Genomic DNA, 19,135 nt, shown 5'->3' with positions numbered 1-19,135 from the left:
CAATGGGGTTCCTTGCGGTTCCCAGTTGCTCCGAGCCCCGGAGCGTGCTATTGCGTTAGCAGCTCCGTTCCTGCCTAAGACTTGCTACACTTCTGTGTCCAAGTCCTGCCTTTGCTCCTGCCTAATTCCAGTAACCTGTCCTGCTTCAGTTCCTGCTTGGTTCCAGTACCAGTCCTGCTTCAGTTCCTGCTTGATCCCAGTAACCTGTCTTGCTTCAGTTCCAGCTTGGATCCAGTACCTGTCCTGCTTCAGTTCCTGCCTGATTCCGGATCCCTGCCCATCTGCTTCAGCTCCAGCCTCCGTGATCTCCTAAGTCCCAGCGGCCGGGCTCCTCCCGGGGGAGCTCCGGCTTCCAGGGTGAATCCCCTAAGTCTCAAGCAGCTGGGCTCCTACGGGCTCCTCCCGGGGGAGTACCAGCTTCCTGGGTGAAGCTCACCGTCCATTGCCTGCCTGGTACCTGCCTCCCGGCCTGCCCTCAAGCAGAGACTATAGTCCATCTCTCTCCAGTCTCCCACAGGCCGGCCCAAAGGTCCACTAAAACAGCTTATTCACAACAGAAGGTGGTAGATGCATGGAATGGCATCCCAGTGGAAGTGGTGGCAATGGGGACAGTGTCAGAGTTCAATAAACCATGGGACAAGCACAGAGGATTTCTGAGGGCGAGGAAAGGATTATAAAGCTGAGCAGTAGTCGTGGATGTCTGGATGGGCTGTATAATCTCTATCTACTATGAAGTTCTTTGTTTCTATTATCTCTGAACATAAGCATTAAAGATCTGTAGAGCTACAATTATCTGAAATAGGGAATTACAGCTAAGAACAGGTGTAAAAACACATTTTTCTCATTGCAAGGATGGGAAAATTTGTCTGAAGTGGAATTAAACCCAGCAAGCTCTTGATCTAGAGAGGTCAGGCACAAGGCAAGATGGTTCAGGGTTGGGTTATATTTTTAATTTATATGGTCATCTACTGGGCACACTGTATTGGCCCTTATTAGGATGTTAGTGTAACTCCTCCCTCTGAGGCTAAGCATGGTAGCACTCAGTTCTTGCCACCAGAGAGCCTCATAACACTATCTGTCTCAGCCTATCTCCTCTTTCTGGTCCTGCCCTTACTCTCTCCTCAATCATTTAGCCACCTTCTGTCCTTCCTGAACTTTCAATTCCAACATGAATCCCCCAAAGCATGTAAAAGGTTTTCCTATAGAAATAATGGCTGCCTGGTTTTCACCCAGGGTGGCTACATGCTTTGATTCTCATAAAAGCACATTGAGGAGCAGATTGTATGAAAACATAACCCCTTACAAACAGTGCTGTTAATATCAACAAGGATTACAGATAGGCGGGGTGAGAAATATTTTAAATAAATAAATGTGAGCCCCCTCACAGTCACCACCAATCATAGAATTCATCTCTAGAGACTTTTCTTTCCTCTTGAGATTTGTATGCCTTCTCCTTCCTATGTCTTTCATTTCCATAGACTTCAATGGCATCTCCCTCCTAACCATGTCACTCAACTCCATAGACTTCAATTACATCTCAGTCCTAACCACTTTACTCAACTTCAGAGACTTCAATGACAACATCCCCCAACCACATCACTCACATCCATAAAATTCAATTATATCCTCTCCTAACCATGTCACTCACCTCCATAGACTTCAATGACATCCCCCTCCTAACTAGTCACTTATCTCAGTAGACTTCAATGACATCTACCTCCGAACTATGCCATTCACCTTCACAGACTTCAATGACACCCCCCTCCTAACCACATCACGCAACTCCATTGACGTAAATTACATCCCCCTCCTAACCACGTCACTCACCTCCATAGACTTCAATGACATCCCCCTCCTAACCACATCATGCAACTCCATTGACTTAAATTACATCCCCCTCCTAACCATGTTCCTCACCTCCATAGACTTCAATGACATCCTCCTCTTAACCACGTCACTCACCTCCATAGACTTCAATGACATCCCCCTCCTAACTAGTCACTCATCTCAGTAGACTTCAATGACATCTACCTCCGAACTATGCCATTCACCTTCACAGACTTCAATGACATCCCCCTCCTAACCACATCACGCAACTCCATTGACTTAAATTATATCCCCCTCCTAACCATGTCCCTCACCTCCATAGACTTCAATGACACCCCCCCTCTTAACCACGTCACTCATCTCCACAGTCTTCAATGACATTCCCTTCCTAACCACATCACTCACCTCCATAGATTTCAATTTCATCCACTCCTAATCACATCACTCATCTTCAGATACTTCTGTGCGTTCGCCCTCCTAAACATGTTATTTAAATGTACATACATAAGTCTTGTCTAAAACAAATTCTCTTCCTGACAGCAGGATTCTTGTAAAGGCAAATTTTAAGAATGGGGAGACTTTACTGTCAGTGTTGAATCTGATGGAGAGGCAGCAGAAACCATTTACTCTCTTCAGGATCCAGAAAGCCTCCTCTAGTGTTGCATCCTCCAGGATTGCTTTGTAAGCTGGGTCCATAACATCGTAGTCCACCTACAGGGGAGGAGCAGACAGTGGCACACAGGTATAATAAACACACCCCTTTTCTCATCCAATTCAACAATTAAAAATAGTAGAAAATAAAACTGATTAAATGAGGAGCAGACAGCGTGAGTCAAAGAGAGATAGACAAACAGATAGGCTTGATGTGAGATAGAATGGCACAGAACAAACTGATGGATGGAGGGAGACAGGCAGCAGAATTGAGTGCTATTGCAGATCTACTCACCGCCATGATCTGACTGCCTGGGGATAGTGAAACTGCACAGGCAGCAGAGCCAGCAGTGACCTGGTGAATAAAGATGCCTGTTTGGTTTCCACCAATAATGCTGATCTGTTCCATGAGAGCATCTCCTTGGAAGGCAATGACAGTAGTCCGACTCAAGATACGCCTGGCGAACCGTCTCCGAGGAAGAGTGCTGGAGGAATAAAGCACGGATGCAGAGTAAACACTACAAGAAAAATCTCCAAAGGACGGTGCTGGAGGAATAGAGCATGGATGCAAGGTAAATAATGCAGCAAATCATCTGCAAGAGACAGTACTGGAGGAACAATGCACGAGTTCAGATTAAGCACTGCAGGAAAAATCTCCAGGGGGCACTACTATCGAAATGCTGCATAGATGCATGATAAATAATTCAGGGTTCACCTGGGAAACTACAGAGCGAAGAGTCTGCTGTCAGTGACAGGCAGACTCTTAAAACCAAAATTACTGTCCATGCGGATAGACATGACTATTGGGGAGGAACACTAACATTGTAACCTATTGTACTATTTTAACATGCCTTGATCTCTCTGGCTAGAAAGCCGTGAAAGAAAGTAATAATGATGATGATGATGACTTAGCAAAGGGAAGTCATGCTTTACAAATCTATTGGATTTGTTTTGAAGGTGTAAATAAACATGAGGCTAAAGCAAGGCCGGCGGATGCATTAGGTGGGGTAGGCGGTGGCTTAGGGTACCAGAAGTGGGCAGGGAAGCAGAATAGCCAGTAAGGGCAGCAGTTTTGTAAGAACGGATGAGATGAGAAGTGGTGTAGTGAGGCACGGAGATGGGATGCGTTTTTCATTTTAGGTATGTATTTGTTTGAGGAGCTTTGTTGTATGCAATTTGAGAGAGAGAGAGAGAGAAAGAAAGGAGAGAGAGATCACATGACGACATCATCAGCTAGGGCGGCTGGATACCCTGCCAACGGCATTGGGACAAAGGTGAGCCAATTGATATAGTTTATTTGGAATTTCAGAAAGGCATTTGACAAGTCCTTCATGAGAGACCCCTTAGAAAACTGAAAAGTCCTGGGATAGAATGCAATGACCTATTATGGATTGGTAATTGGTTAAGAGACAAGAAAGAGAGAATAGGACTGAATGACCAATTTTTCCAATGGAATGGCTGCCCCAAGGAACGGTACCAGGATTGTGCTGTTTACCATATTTATAAATCATTTGGAAAAGAGAGCAAAGTGAGGACCGGATTTAAGATGGGCATGCCCACAGATAATGGGGTAAGAGGATGATCGCCCTTTTCCCCCAATCGTACCTGATCAAATCTTCTCTTCTCAGGATGGGCAGCCACCCCCCCCCCCCCCCCCGCCATTTAGTCTGGGGCAGCCCTGCAACAGCACCAACCATAAAAATTCAACATGGTCAGGGCTGGCACAACTGACTGTGCAAGCCATGCACTTGCACAGGACGGCAGGTTGGAGACAGCGGCGGCTTCAGGACTACTAGAGGCCAAGAGGGGGCTGTGGGGCTGCCCGGCAGACCTCACTCCACCAGCAACTGGTTCAGAGGGAGCCCCTTGGCTGCCCAAGTAATCCCAACCCTCCAATGACCTCAGTTAAGGGGAGCCCATGAGGCCATCTGACGGACCCCATCCCACTGGCGGCCACGATGACGAGGAGTCTGCAGGTGGCCAGCATGATGAGTCAAGGAAGCTGGCCTTGGGCCTCTAAGAGGACCCCATCCTTCCAGCAGCCAGAATGAGGGTGAGGAGATGGGCTACCCAGTGGAACCCATCACATCAATGACCAGGATGAGGATGAGACTGCACGGTGGTCCCCAACCTGACAGAAGCTGAAGAGGAGATTCTAGAGTTGTCCGGTGGATCCCAACCCACCAGCAGCCAAAGAGCGAGGAGGGCCCAAGGCTGCCAACAGATCCCAACCAAAGAAGAGGTGGAGAGGCCTGAGTGTGTGCAAGAGAGGGACCCAATGTGTGAGCATAGGGAGCATATGTGTGTGTGTGTATGTGTGCATGTGTGTGAATATGAGTGTGAAAGAGGGAGCTTGTGTATATCAATGTGAGAGAGGGAGAATATGTGTGTGTGGAGAGGGAGCATGTATGTGTGAGGAACCATGTGTGTGAGCATGTGAATGTCAGTGAAAGACAGACAGCGTGTGTGTATACGTGTGATCTGCAATGCAAATCCACAAACATCTTAGCTGGAATAATTCAAGGGACATGCTGAAACAAATATAATAATCTTGGTTAAATATTAAATAAATTACATCTACCAGACCATGAAACTGTTGTCTTACCATTTTGAAATGTCCTGTTTAATTTCCCGACTAGCATATAGATATGAGAGAAAAAGGAAGAGAAAGTTTGTGCATTCCACAACCACTAATCCTCAACAATTTCATGGTGACTGGAAATCAAAAGTTCCCAGGTATGGAGAATGTGAATTCTTTTTAGTTTTAATTTTTGGATGTTATAAGAACATAAGAACAAAAGAAAATGCCATACTGGGTCAGACCAAGGGTCCATCAAGCCCAGCATCCTGTTTCCAACAGTGGCCAATCCAGGCCATAAGAACCTGGCAAGTACCCAAAAACTAAGTCCATTCCATGTTACCATTGCTAATGGCAGTGGCTATTCTCTAAGTGAACTTAATAGCAGGTAATGGACTTCTCCTCCAAGAACTTATCCAATCCTTTTTTAAACACAGCTATACTAACTGCACTAACCACATCCTCTGGCAACAAATTCCAGAGTTTAATTGTGCGTTGAGTAAAAAAGAACTTTCTCTGATTAGTTTTAATGTGCCCCATGCTAACTTCATGGAGTGCCCCCTAGTCCTTCTACTATCCGAAAGAGTAAATAACCGATTCACATCTACCCGTTCTAGACCTCTCATGATTTTAAACATCTCTATCATATCCCCCCTCAGTCATCTCTTCTCCAAGCTGAAAAGTCCTAACCTCTTTAGTCTTTCCTCATAGGTGAGTTGTTCCATTCCCCTTATCATTTTGGTAGCCCTTCTCTGTACCTTCTCCATCACAACTATATCTTTTTTGAGATGCGGCGACCAGAATTGTACACAGTATTCAAGGTGCGGTCTCACCATGGAGCGATACAGAGGCATTATGACATTTTCCGTTTTATTCACCATTCCCTTTCTAATAATTCCCAACATTCTGTTTGCTTTTTTGACTGCCGCAGCACACTGAACCGACGATTTCAATGTGTTATCCACTATGACACCTAGATCTCTTTCTTGGGTTGTAGCACCTAATATGGAACCCAACATTGTGTAATTATAGCATGGGTTATTTTTCCCTATATGCATCACCTTGCACTTATCCACATTAAATTTTATCTGCCATGTGGATGCCCAATTTTCCAGTCTCACAAGGTCTTCCTGCAATTTATCACAATCTGCTTGTGATTTAACTACTCTGAACAATTTTTTGTCATCTGCAAATTTGATTATCTCACTCGTCGTATTTCTTTCCAGATCATTTATAAATATATTGAAAAGAAAGGGTCCCAATACAGATCCCTGAGGCACTCCACTGTCCACTCCCTTCCACTGAGAAAATTGTCCATTTAATCCTACTCTCTGTTTCCTGTCTTTTAGCCAGTTTGCAATCCACGAAAGGGCATCGCCACCTATCCCATGACTTTTTACTTTTCCTAGAAGCCTCTCATGAGGAACTTTTCAAACGCCTTCTGAAAATCCAAGTACACTACATCTACCGGTTTACCTATATCCACATGTTTATTAACTCCTTCAAAAAAGTGAAGCAGATTTGTGAGGCAAGACTTGCCCTGGGTAAAGCCATGCTGACTTTGTTCCATTAAACCATGTCTTTCTATATGTTCTGTGATTTTGATGTTTAGAACACTTTCCACTATTTTTCCTGGCACTGAAGTCAGGCTAACCGGTCTGTAGTTTCCCGGATCACCCCTGGAGCCCTTTATAAATATTGGGGTTACATTTGCTATCCTCCAGTCTTCAGGTACAATGGATGATTTTAATGATAAGTTACAAATTTTTACTACTAGGTCTGAAATTTCATTTTTTCGTTCCTTCAGAACTCTGGGGTGTATACCATCCGGTCCAGGTGATTTACTACTCTTCAGTTTGTCAATCAGGCCTACCACATCTTCTAGGTTCACCGTGATTTGATTCAGTCCATCTGAATCATTACCCATGAAAACCTTCTCCATTACGGGTACTTCCCCAACATCCTCTTCAGTAAACACCGAAGGAAAGAAATCATTTAATCTTTCCGCGATGGCCTTATCTTCTCTAAGTGCCCCTTTAACCCCTCGATCATCTAACGGTCCAACTGACTCCCTCACAGGCTTTCTGCTTCGGATATATTTAAAAAAGTTTTTACTGTGAGTTTTTGCCTCTCTCATACGCACACCCATGCTCACACATACACACACCCTCTGTCTCTCACACACATGCATAGAGGTTCTCTCTCACATACACACAGAGAGGCTCTCACACACTCACACACACACACATATATATAGACTATTTCACACACATACATACTTGTACCCTCTCTCTCTCATGGGCACACACACATTCATACATTTATTTATTTAAAATTATTTGTATACTGCTTTTACAATTAGAGTTGGTGAAAACAGTTCACAAGTAAAATATACATAATAAGCATAAAAACAAAGCAATAGTCATAAAAGAAAAACTAGCTTAAACTTAAGACAAAAACAAAAAAAGGAGATGGTAAAGCTTATATCTGATTGTGGCTGGGTGAGGTTAAGTTTTACTGGGAACCGAAGGCATTGGAGAACTAATAAGTTTTTAAATTTTTCTTAAAATCTTTAGGGTTAGTGATCTGCCTCAGAAATTCTGGTATGGAGTTCCAAAGCAGAGGACCAGCAACTGAAAAGGCACACAGGATCTCTCTCTTTCTCTCTCTCACACACACACACACACACACACACACACAAAAAAAACATATATACATATACATACATACATACACAAGCTCTCACACAAACCCTCTTTTTCTATACACACTCATTCACACATGAATATAGGCTCTCTCACACGCCTTTTCTGTCCAAGCACACAGGTACTCACTCATACCCTTTCTTTCATACACACACACGCACTCTCACATCCTCTCTCTCTCTCACACACACACAAAACACTCACACATGCATGCAGGCTCTCTCACACCGAGGGAGTTAGTCAAGGGGTTAAAGGGGCATTTAGGGAGGATAAGACCATCACAGAAAGAGTGAATGAATTATTTGCTTTGGTGTTTGCTGAAGAAGATGTTGGGGAGATACCTGCACTGGAAACCATTTTCTGTGGTGATGATTCAGAAGAATTGATACAAATCACTGTGAAGCTGGAAGATGTAATAAGGCAGACTGACAAATTAAAGAGTAGCAAGTCGCCCTAACTATATGGTATATACCCCAAAGTTCTGAAACAACTAAAAAATGAAATTGCAGATCTGTTACTAGTAAATTTGTAACCTATCATTAGGATTATCTGACGTGCCTGAAGACTGGAGGGTGGCTAATGTAACCCTGATCTTTTAAAAGGGCTCCAGTGATGATCTGGGAAACTATAGACTGGTGAGTCTAACTTCAGTGCTCGGAAAAATTGTGGAAACTATTCTAAAGAGCAAACTCACAGAACATATAGAAAAACATGGTTTAATGGGACACAGCCAGCATTGAATTACACAAGAGAAATCTTCCTTCACCAATCTGCTACATTTTTTTGAATGTGTTAATAAACATGTGGATAATGGTGAACCTGTGGATGTACTGTATTTGGATTTTCAGAAAGTGCTTGACAAAGTGACTCATGAGAGACTCCTGAGAAAATTAAAACATCACAAGGATAAGGGGGCAGTGTCCTATTGTGGATTGCAAACCGGTTAAAAGATAGGAAACAGAGAGTAGGACTAAATAGTTTCTCAGTGGAGAAGGGTAAACAGTGGAGTACCTCAGGGATTTGTACTAGGACTGTTGCTTTTTAATATATTTATAAATGATCTGGAAAAGGGAATGAGTACAGTGATCAAATTTGCAGATGATACAAAATGATTCAGAGTTGTTAAATCACAAGCAGATTGTGAAAAATTGCAGGAGGATTTTGTGAGACTGGAAAACTAGGCATTTTAAATAGCGGATGAAATTTTACATGGACAAATGCAAAGTGATACACATGGGGAAAAGTAACCCACACTGTAGTTACATAATGTTAGGAGTTACCGCCCAGAAGAAGGACCCGGAAATCATAGTGAACAATAGTTTTAAATCAATTGGTTCAGTGTGCAGCGGTGGTCCAAAAAGCAAACAGAATGTTAGAGATTATTAGGAAAGGAATGGAGAATAAAACAGAAAATGTCATAATGCCTCTATATCTCTCCATAATGAGGCTGCACCTAGAGTACTGTGTGCAGTTCTGGTCACTGCATCTCAAAAAAATATAGTTGCATTGGAAAAGGTACAGAGAAGGGCTACCAAAATGATAAAGGGGATGGAACAGCTCCTCTATGAGGAAAAGCTAAAGAGGATGAGTCTATTCCGCTTGGAGAAGAGACAGTTGAGGGCGGATATGATAGAAGTCTAAAATCATGAGTGGAATAGAATGGGTAAATGTAAACTGGTTATTTACTCTTTAAAAAATACAAATACTATGGGGTATTCCATGAAGTTAGTAAGTAGCACATTCAAAACAAATTGGAGGAAATTCTTTTTCACTCAATGCATAAATAAACTCTGGAATTCATTACAAATTTCTGAAGGAGAAGTCAATAAACTGTTATTAACTAAATAGACTTAAGAAATAGCCACCACTGCACGATAGCAGCATAGAATCTATCTATTGTTTTGGATCTTGCCAGGTACTCGTGACCTGGATTGGCCACTGTTGGAAACAGGATACTGGGCTTGATGGACCCTTGGTCTGACCCAGTATAGCAACTTCTTATGTTCTTATGTACATGAAACAGGCTCTCTGTCACATACATACAATCCGCTCAAACACCTGTTATTCTACCTTCAGGAAACAATTAAAAGCTTTTTATTTGGTGCTGGCATTTAGAAGTTTAATATCTCATAAGTAGCAGTAGTTGTTATAGTTTGTTCAGTTTTATTCAGTAAGTTTATTCTGTATTTTTATGATTTTTATTATATAAGTAATTTGTTTTAATTTTATTTAATTTTTATTGTTTTTGAATATGTATGTTTTTATTGTAATCCACCAAGTATTTAAGATTGTGCGGACTATTAAACGTCTAAATTTTATAAGTAAATAAATTCCCACAGGCTCTCACACAAACTCTCTTTCTCATATCAACACATTCATACATGCACACAGACTGTCACACACACATCTACAACACAGGCTCTCACTCTGTCTTACACACACACACACACTCACACACACACATGCACGTATTCAGGGCCCCCCCAATTCTCTTTCTCAGACCGCTTTTCGGCCCTGCCAGGCCTCTTTTCAGGCCACGGTGGGATAGAATTTACCACAGCCAGTCGGCTCCTCAGGTATTGCCAAGCCTCTCTTCTGGCCGCGGTGGGATGGGATCTGCTGCATCCAATGCTGCTCTTCGGGCCGCGGGGACTTAGGCATCATATCCGTGGCAAGGTGAGGCGGCCGCCCAGAAGTGTTTTGGGGGGAGGGACACTTAATCTGTTCCCCAAATTTTGCCGTCTGAGGTGGCCGCCTCACCCTGCCTCATGATAGAACCACCCCTGCTTAGGTCTAAAAGCTAAAGGGCCAAGGTGCCTTTTATGCAGATGAAAATAGAATTAATCCTCCTTAGGTTTTTCTGGGGTCATTTTAAGGGGGGGGGGGGGGTGGTTGTGTGAAAATAATATATGTAGTTTAATTTCAAAAAGTCTGCATATAGGCAGGCCTAACTTACACCAACACTTAGAATGTGTAAGGGTGTTCATCTGCTTTTAACTGCACAGTAATCCAGTGTTGAAACACAGTGTGTGTGGGGGAATCTTGTCGGGGTTTAAAAGTACACAGGTACTTTTGCTGTTTACAATGCACCCTTTAATGTTCAGACTCAGGGTGCATGCATACTGGGTTACAGAGGATGCTGTGGTCTGTCGATCCTGACCAAGGATTGCCCTGGCAATGGCTGTGAAAGAGCGAGGGAGTAGGCTATGAAAAGGCAAAACTCCTCGGGAAGTGGCAGATGAAGGGTTCAGGACCCTATAGCCCAGAAAAGGTTGGCTCTGATTGAGCTGGAAGACAAAAAAAAAAAAAGCAGCAGGAGAAAAGTGCTGGATCCAGCAACAAACAAATCGGACAACCAAGTCAGCAGAAAACTATCCTGGAGTTTGTGAAGGCACATTCCCAAGGTCACCCAGAAGAACTGAGGACATGACACAAGGTTACATTCACACAGCAAAGCTGCAGTAAACCTTTTACCATCAGCACCCTCCCCAGGCCCAGCAGCTTTGCAAATTAAAAACACTGTGACGGGGCAGGTGAAACGTAAGGTAAAGTACTTACAGGTAGCCAGGTTCTGTGATGGGCGATTGGGGGATTCCTTGGTCCAGTGGGGGTAAACAGGGAGCAGAATATTCTGGAGAAGTCAGAAAGAGGAAAGGAAAGGTGATGTTGTGATTAGATGCCCTACCCCTTCCCCTTAGAGCAAAGCTTCCAATAACAACCGAGCCCAGAGATGTGCTGGTCTCCCCACCCCCTGGAAGGTCACAGTCTCCACTTCAAGCACTGCTGAAATAACAAGCAGCCCTGGGACGCCTACCTTCCAAAATACTGTGAGAGACCAGGGTGGGAGGGAGGGAAGGATTGCCAGGTGCTGTCTTTCACTGATCTAGCTCAGGGGTCAACAATGTTTGGGGGAAGTGTGCCAAAAAAATAAAAAGGCAACATCTACCTGTAAGCCATAGAGTGTCAGAACAACAAAACAAGAGGTGAGGAAGTGGGTTAGGGTCTCTCTTATTTTCCCACCCCCTATCTCTTCCACAGCGCTCCCTTTCAAGGCCTGTGACTCTCTTTCAGGCTGGGAGTCTCATAGCACTCTCTCTTTTTTCTCAGAACTTGTCTCTGGGGGCTGGGATATCCTAGGAATCTCTCCTAGCAGTATCTTTCTCTGGTAAAGCTGGAGGTTACTTTTTAAGAAGGCTCTGAGGGATGATGGAACCCAGGCTCCAGAAATGCATGGCTTGCCCTGGGCTGGTCCTGGAGCACACCTGCCTCTCTATCATATCCCAGTCGCTGGACGTGAGGGCCACACGCACTGCTGACACAGAGCAGGGCGAGGACCAGACCGCTGCCTACTTACGTCAATGCTCTCTAGCTATGAGCAGCACTAGGCTGCAGGTCTGGCACGTCTGACCCAGCTCATTCCCCTGTTGCTGGAAGCTGTCCGTGGCCAGAAGATGTCAACCTACCGCTTGGGGGAAGTATCTCATATTCTGAGTCGGTGTCATCGCCCTTCTCCATGGACTGCGTGCCAAAATCAACACTGAGGAATTCCTGGGAGCTGCTGTGGGACAAGAAGCAGAAGAGGCAAGAGATGGGTGCTTAAATGCAACTGGTACAGCCTCACTGGATGCCGTTCTTCCCCTCCCCCCCTTGCCCCGCTTGCACAGGGCATGACTAGGGATAAGGCTGGCCCTGTAGGTGCTCAGCATCTGCACTAGAAGTGCACATCTGGAATAGAGAAAAACAAAAGTAATGCATTCACCTGCCTACATCTCTGGAGAGAAAAAGGGTGTGTTACGTGTAACAAGAGTCTAGAAAGTAGGTCAGGTTGCCGATGTACAGTTCCGGAGGTACACAAAAACATCAAATTGCTCAGAAAGTGCTCTCAGTAATGGCTGATTATCAGTGGAGAAGTCGAGCTCAATATTTATCCAACATAACAGGATGATTTTATTTAGCAAGTGGACCTGGAACACCCCTCGAAAGAGACCAGGTAATCCTCAGTTCCTTCACCTAAATGCCACAAAACCTTTGAAAGATTAATGTTGGTTGAAGATTTCCACCCACAACTGGAGGGAGAATGTGTCAGGGAATTTGAAAATGAAGGCAATTTGGAGCAGGAGATATGTCTAGAGGCCCTTACAGAGATGCTGAACAGGCAAAAGTACAATGCAAGTATGGCAGGAACTAACTGAAAACGGAGACATGACCCATAATAATAAGAAAACTTGGTTCACAATCAAGAAACGAAACGACAAGCCATAGAAGGCAGAATAGCATTACAAGGTAGCAGCTAACCTGGCCGCGCACTGAAAAATGGCAAACCAGCAAACAGCAGAAAAGGAGACCGTAATGACAAGCACATCAAGAAAAGAAAAACTTCAGGGGCCAGTTCATAACGGCACAAATGGAAAAAGGCATCCAGAACCTGAGACCAGGAAGGCCACAGGTCTCAACATCCAGGTCTTTAACATCCACACAAATAGCCAACCAATTTTTCCACATGCACCCAGCTTTATGTACGCTGATAACCTAGCCAAAGTGGAACAAGCTGGAGGCTTCAGCAGAGCAGTTGCAGTAGCTGGCTGACTACTATATTGTTAATCAACTTCGACCAAATCTAAATAAGACAGTGGTTAGACTCTTCCATTTGTACAATCATGATACAAATACAGAAGTAGACATTAGCTAGAATGGTGTGTGCCCGAATCATTGCGAAAATCCAATATACTGTACCTCAGAGCAATCCTGGAACACAAGCTTTCCTTCAAGGCTGACACAGAAAAGTTGAGAAGTAAGGTTGATGCCTATAACAACTGCATCCGTGAGCTTGCAGACTCAAAATGGGGAATGCACCCAGCTACAGTCAGAACCACTGTGTTTGCTCTATGTTTCTCCAGTGCCGAGTATGTTTGCCTGGCATGGGAACTCTGATGGATAGTTGCCGAATTATCACCAGCTGCCTTAAAACCAACTAAACTCAATGTCTTGTATATCCTTGATGGAACAGTGCTGCCAGACAGCCAAAGAGTTATGGCAGGCCAAAGAGAGGACACTAGATACCATGTGTACAGTCTCACAATGGCTAAAAAAGCACGTCTGAAATTGAGTAGAAACTCCTTAATAAAAGCAGAGATAATTAACATATCTGTGACTGATCATGAAGAGATGTGGCAGGTACTAAAAGAGAGAGATCTCTCTGCTGGGATTAGCATGAGAATCAAGATTGGGGGGGGGGGGGGGGGGGAGTGAGGAGGAATGGAATCATCTGGAAGGCCCTAAATTGCCTTTGTATGCAAGCCAGCAGGTCAAAGTTTGACATGGCTAAATGGGGAAACTCCACCAGACCTGAGACCTGCAACTTCAGCAAGGAGCAGATCATTCAACACCTTTTGATCTGACCATTGTTCAGGGGTCATGATGAGACCAATGAGGGCTGAAATGTACTCGTCAGTGGAAAGAAATCTGACTTTGGTAATGAACAAAATAAACTGGGAGGAACTAGATCCTTTACCTGTAGGACATGGAATTATCCGGGGAGATTCTGCAGGGAGTGAGAGCCGTGCAGGAGTGCAAACTGTCTTGCAGCTCACTCCTGTGGTTACTTATGTCATGCCAGGACTGCAAAACAAGAGCAGAACAAGTGAAGATTTCATTAATCAGGCTACAGCAAGGGCTCAAGGCAGACAGAGAGGGGCAAGTTGTGAATGTCACTGCTATCAAAGTATCTTAGCCACTCTCTCTTCTGCTTTGTGAAAAAAGAAAATTGGGAGATGAAATGAGGGGAGAAAAAAAACAAAAAAAGGATGAAAGAAATTAACCTCTTGTGTGTTTAAGGAGCTGGAGTCAATGTCTTCTTTGGGGCAGATGGCATCCATCCTCACCAGCCTCTGGTGCCTGCCTCCTAGAGCTGGGCTTCTTAAGCATGGACTGCTCAACTGGTTTCTTTGTTCCTGTCCATTGACAGAAAAGAAAAGGAGATAAGAGAGATTTCTTGTCGGAGCTCATTCTTTGCAGAGACTCAGGGTGAATCATTGGAAGGCAGCTACCCGTTGCCATGTTGGAAACCCAGAAGATGTTTAAAAAAAAAAAGGTGTTATTTACTTGGTAACTTGAAATCTTGCAGTAGCCATAGCATGGCCCATGCTCTTTCCATCATCCCATATTAAGTTGGAGGAGCCATTAAAAACTAGGTACGTGGAGCAGAAAATGAGTGTGTGTGTGTGTGTGGGGGGGGGGGGGGGGGGGGGGGGGTAGATCCCGTGGGATCGGGGGAGGGTGCTGATCTGTCTCTTGTGTTACTGCATAGCTGACAGAAATGACAGCAGAAGAAGACCAAACGGCCCATGCAGCTGAAACGAAGTCAAACTTATGTGATCACTTAGGGGCCCGAGCAGTCGGACGCGGGTTGAATAGGCGCTAATGAATCCCCTAATGCAATAGGGGGATTAGCACCTATTCAACATGAGTCCAAAGCAGAGTGAGTCTAATAGCGCTAATCACATGCAAATGCTTGTGATTGATGCTATTAGCATTCACTCCAGACGCAAAAAAAAAAAAAGTGTGTCTAGGAATTGCTGAGTACTCCTTAAACCAGTCAGAAAAGCAGAAAAAAACTGCTTTTCTGTACTGCCTCCTACTTAATATTGTTGTGATATTAAGAAGGAGGAAAACCAAAATTAAATAAAGTGAAAAAATAGAAAAAAAAACCCCCACTGGCAGTCGGGTGCAGGAAACAGACACTTGAATGACAAGCGTCCATTTCCTGAACCCACTGGCTGTGAGGCGTTTAGGAAAACCGATGCCGTTAAATTCGGTATCGGTTTTCCTAACCAGCGGACTGCCGACGCCGATCAGGTTCACATTAGCAAGGAGGCGCTAGAGGCGCTCAAGCAACCCTAGCACCTAACGCGACCCCCTGATTTAAATATAGCATGGCGCTCCCCTTGGTGGTGCGTTAAGAAAGCGGGCGCTGACTGTTCAGCGCCCGCTTTCTGTGCATATTTATTGCATCAGCCCCTTAGCTGGGAGGAGTGAAAAAGAAAGCCAGCATGTGTGGGGGGGGTGGGAGGGGTCAGAATCTACTCCTGACCCTTTACACAGAAACTTTCAGACTTTTCGAAACGTGTGGTGCTTTTATGTCTGAAACAGGATGTCCTACCAGCCTGGGGTCCATCGTCCTGACCTCCTGCCGGAGTTCAAATATCTCGTCTTTCAGCTCCAGGATCTGCCGCCGTAAGGAGTCCTTTTCTGCCAGGTTCTCGGAGATCTGCGCCTGGGCCAGGTCCCGAGCTCCGTAGGCCTGGGCGGAACAAAGACAGCTTAACCCAGCAAGAATCTCAAAGTTTCTCATTCATCTTCCACGCCTTTCTAATGTGCAGATTTGCCGTGGTTACAGCAGTCCTGCAGCACAGGTAACATCTGTCCTCGCTGCACATCATTCCATGTGCAAGGACAGGCCATCTAGAGAGAGAACCATGCCTGTGCATCTGACTTTTCATCTTTACTGTCTACCGTGTCTCCTGTTCTCTACCTCTTTCTAGTTATTATGTATTCTGAAAAAGAAAAGAATGTTGCCGAGACCATGTAAAGGTTGCAGCAACCCAACAGTCGCTGCATTTGCTGTCCCTGTAGGGGGCTTTAAATGCATTCATGCTGATTCTCTTGGTTACCTGGTCCCTCTCCTTTTTAAGATCTGCAACCTGGATCATGAAGTCCCCGAGTTTCTCTTTGTACATCTCGCAGTCCAGTTTTGTTTTCTGATACTCCAGCAAGACCGTTTCCTTCTCCTCCAGATACTGGATAGGGCCAAGAGAAAGAGAAACAACGCAAACAATGAGAGCAGGCGACGCGGAGAACGCACAGGAGTGGCCGAGTCCGGTGGGAAAAAAAACAAAACAAAAACAAAAACAGGAGAGAGCTGCGTTATGGCAGGCTGGCACCCTGTGGCACCAGTGAGGACTTCTCAGGCTTTCAGCTGGATCTGACCTGCATGGAACAGAGGAGAGGAGGCAGATGGAGGGCCATTGTATGGGCCTTCCTGCTCTGAGCTAGAGGTGAATTTGCTGATGTTAGGGTAATCCCCAGGAAATATGGATCAAATCCGCTGAGTTCAGCAGAACCCCAAAAGACAAGGCAAGGTGAAATATGGCACGAGCCCGACATCCTACTAGATCTGTTCTGTGCCAGGAACCACGCCATGACGGCATAATCTTATGTTAATAAGAACCCAAACCGCAAGGGCATGTGTGTGTTGGGGGAGGGGACCGCGGGAGAGGGGGAGACATCGGCACTAACCTGCTTTTTTTGCTTCTCGGCTGTCTCTGCCCTGCCTCGCAGAGAGTTGATGCGGATCATTAGCTCCAGCTTTCCGGCTTCCGCCAGGTCCTTGCTTTGTGTGTCAGCATCTTCCACCACTTGGCCTGGCTGCGGAGTGCAAAGAGAGTGGTTCAAATAATGCAGACACAGTCTGTGGCAAGGTTTGCTGTGCAGCTAGGGGATGACTGGATGTGTCACAGCACACAGAAACGGCACTTATATGGCGGGGTGTGTGTGTGTGTGTGGGGGGGGGGGTGTATGTGTGTGTGTGTGTGTGTCTGTGTGGTGGGAGAGGTTCACAGCCTGATCGACTTTGGGCTTGTGAGGGACTGCAGTTACCGTGCTGTGTTTTCCCTGCTCTTCCAGTGACTGCTGCAGTTTCTTGTTCTCCTCCTGCAGTCTCAGCAGCTCGTCCTCTTTAGGAAGCAGGTCGCTCTTCAGCCTCATGGACCTCTGCAGCTCACAGAACGAGTCCATCTGAGCTCGCTGCAGTTGATCCTTCACACTGTAAATCTGTCCAAGATCAAAGCAGAGAGAGAGAAAGGCAGAGGGTTGAGTGATGGCAGGACAACCTTGTGAACGTCAGGCATAAAGTCGTACTGATCGTGCTAAAGGGAGATTCGGGAATACTTGGGGAAGTAATGCGGGACTTCCGGTGCCATTTATTCTACTTCAGTGCCTTCATTTGAGAAAAGGAAGTGAAGGACTAAAATTTACATGGTCAGAGCGTTAAACAAAAAACAGGACTTGGTCATGGAAGTAGGATCATGGGCCTCTCAGCAGAAGTGAAAGCTTTGCCTATAACTTGGAAAGCAACTGCTTGGCATTACCGGGCTGTTCACTTCCAGAGCTTTACAAGCCTCAGCATTTAATGATGGCCCAAAGTCTTATCCATGTTGGCTGCATTTTCTGAATGGTGGTCTCCCTGCTCCTGGCTGGGTCTGGTACCTTTTCCTGGAGCTCCTGGCACCTGGTGATGGCCAGATCCTTCTCCTGCAGGGAACTGGTGTAGCGCATGGACAGATCATATTTCTCATCTTTCAGCTTCAGCACCTCGTGGTAGTAAGCACTGCAGTCTCTCCTCAGGCAGTGGAGCTCCTCTTCCGCATCCTTCAGAGACATGTTCTTCGTCTCCAGCAGGTTTATTTTCTCCTTCATCTTGCGACACTGGGAGAGCAGGCTCGCCTTCTGGCGCTTCTCCTGCAACACCTCATTCTGCAGGCTGCTCACTGCTTTGGCCAGGCACTCGGTCAACTTTGACGTCTCAATCAGGCCTGGAAAAGAGTACAGAAGCCATCCAGTATCTGGAGAGGAAACATCTTTTTTTTTTTTTTTATTCCTCTCTATATAATACCAAACAATCCCATTCAAATCTTCTTACTCCATACAGTGCTCAAATGAAGATGCCTGGGTTGATCTACACAGTAACAAAGTACATGACGGCAGATAAAGACCCAAATGGCCCATCTAGTCTGCTCAGCAAGCTGCCAGGGTGGTAAATGCTGCTCCGTGTGGGTTATCCCCATGCCTTCTGTTGACAGTAGTAACTGTCGCTCTGTGCAGATTACCCTAAAATAAACTGCTTACCACTGAAGCTGGTGAGGTCCAAAGATGGCTCCTTGCCAGTTATCAAGGTGTAGATTTCAGGTTTGTGAAGTTTTAGACTTTCCAGAAAAGCAATGGCCCCATTCTTCCCACGGGTGTTCAAACGATCCAGCAAGAATCCTTCAAAATAAAGAAGCACCAGTTCAAGGTTCCTGGCGTGAATGCATGCATGGAGCCATGGAAGAGCCCAGAGTGGGCTATCCATTTAAAAAAATGTTAAGCTTATTTTTATGTTATGTTTATGTTTGTTTGTACATTCTCTTTATGTGGGGGGTTTTTTTTTAAATACATATTGAGTGTTGATCTTTTAATGTAATCCACTTAGGACAGCAAAATTTGAATGCAGCAGAATATACATTTTTTTAAATGCATAAATACTTAGAATCCAGGGTTGAGATGAGGGAAGTCATTGGATGAAATTCCAGCTCAACCACTGAATCTGTGACTTTGAACA

General features: G+C 45.0%; 1 protein-coding gene across 2 annotated transcripts in view; it reads right to left on the bottom strand.

Moving 5' to 3' along the window:
• CARD14 (caspase recruitment domain family member 14) overlaps nucleotides 1-19,135 on the bottom strand; it is a 55,812-nt gene that overhangs the window by 15,434 nt on the left and 21,243 nt on the right. For both annotated transcript variants that reach the window (XM_029599182.1, XM_029599181.1), the window contains exons 4-15: nucleotides 18,664-18,801; nucleotides 18,025-18,350; nucleotides 17,416-17,589; nucleotides 17,056-17,184; nucleotides 16,431-16,556; nucleotides 15,920-16,060; nucleotides 14,580-14,711; nucleotides 14,273-14,379; nucleotides 12,225-12,319; nucleotides 11,320-11,392; nucleotides 2,774-2,963; nucleotides 2,412-2,538 (exon numbers count right to left, since the gene is read on the bottom strand). In XM_029599182.1, the coding sequence (XP_029455042.1) occupies nucleotides 2,412-2,538; nucleotides 2,774-2,963; nucleotides 11,320-11,392; nucleotides 12,225-12,319; nucleotides 14,273-14,379; nucleotides 14,580-14,711; nucleotides 15,920-16,060; nucleotides 16,431-16,556; nucleotides 17,056-17,184; nucleotides 17,416-17,589; nucleotides 18,025-18,350; nucleotides 18,664-18,801 (1,758 nt within the window). The remainder of the gene's footprint in view (nucleotides 1-2,411; nucleotides 2,539-2,773; nucleotides 2,964-11,319; nucleotides 11,393-12,224; nucleotides 12,320-14,272; nucleotides 14,380-14,579; nucleotides 14,712-15,919; nucleotides 16,061-16,430; nucleotides 16,557-17,055; nucleotides 17,185-17,415; nucleotides 17,590-18,024; nucleotides 18,351-18,663; nucleotides 18,802-19,135) is intronic.

The sequence above is a fragment of the Rhinatrema bivittatum genome, chromosome 4 (assembly GCF_901001135.1).
Source record: "Rhinatrema bivittatum chromosome 4, aRhiBiv1.1, whole genome shotgun sequence".
NCBI classification, from domain to species: Eukaryota; Metazoa; Chordata; class Amphibia; order Gymnophiona; family Rhinatrematidae; genus Rhinatrema; species Rhinatrema bivittatum.
The sequence above is the reverse complement of the archived record's forward strand: the minus strand, read 5'-3'. Positions and strand labels throughout refer to the sequence as shown.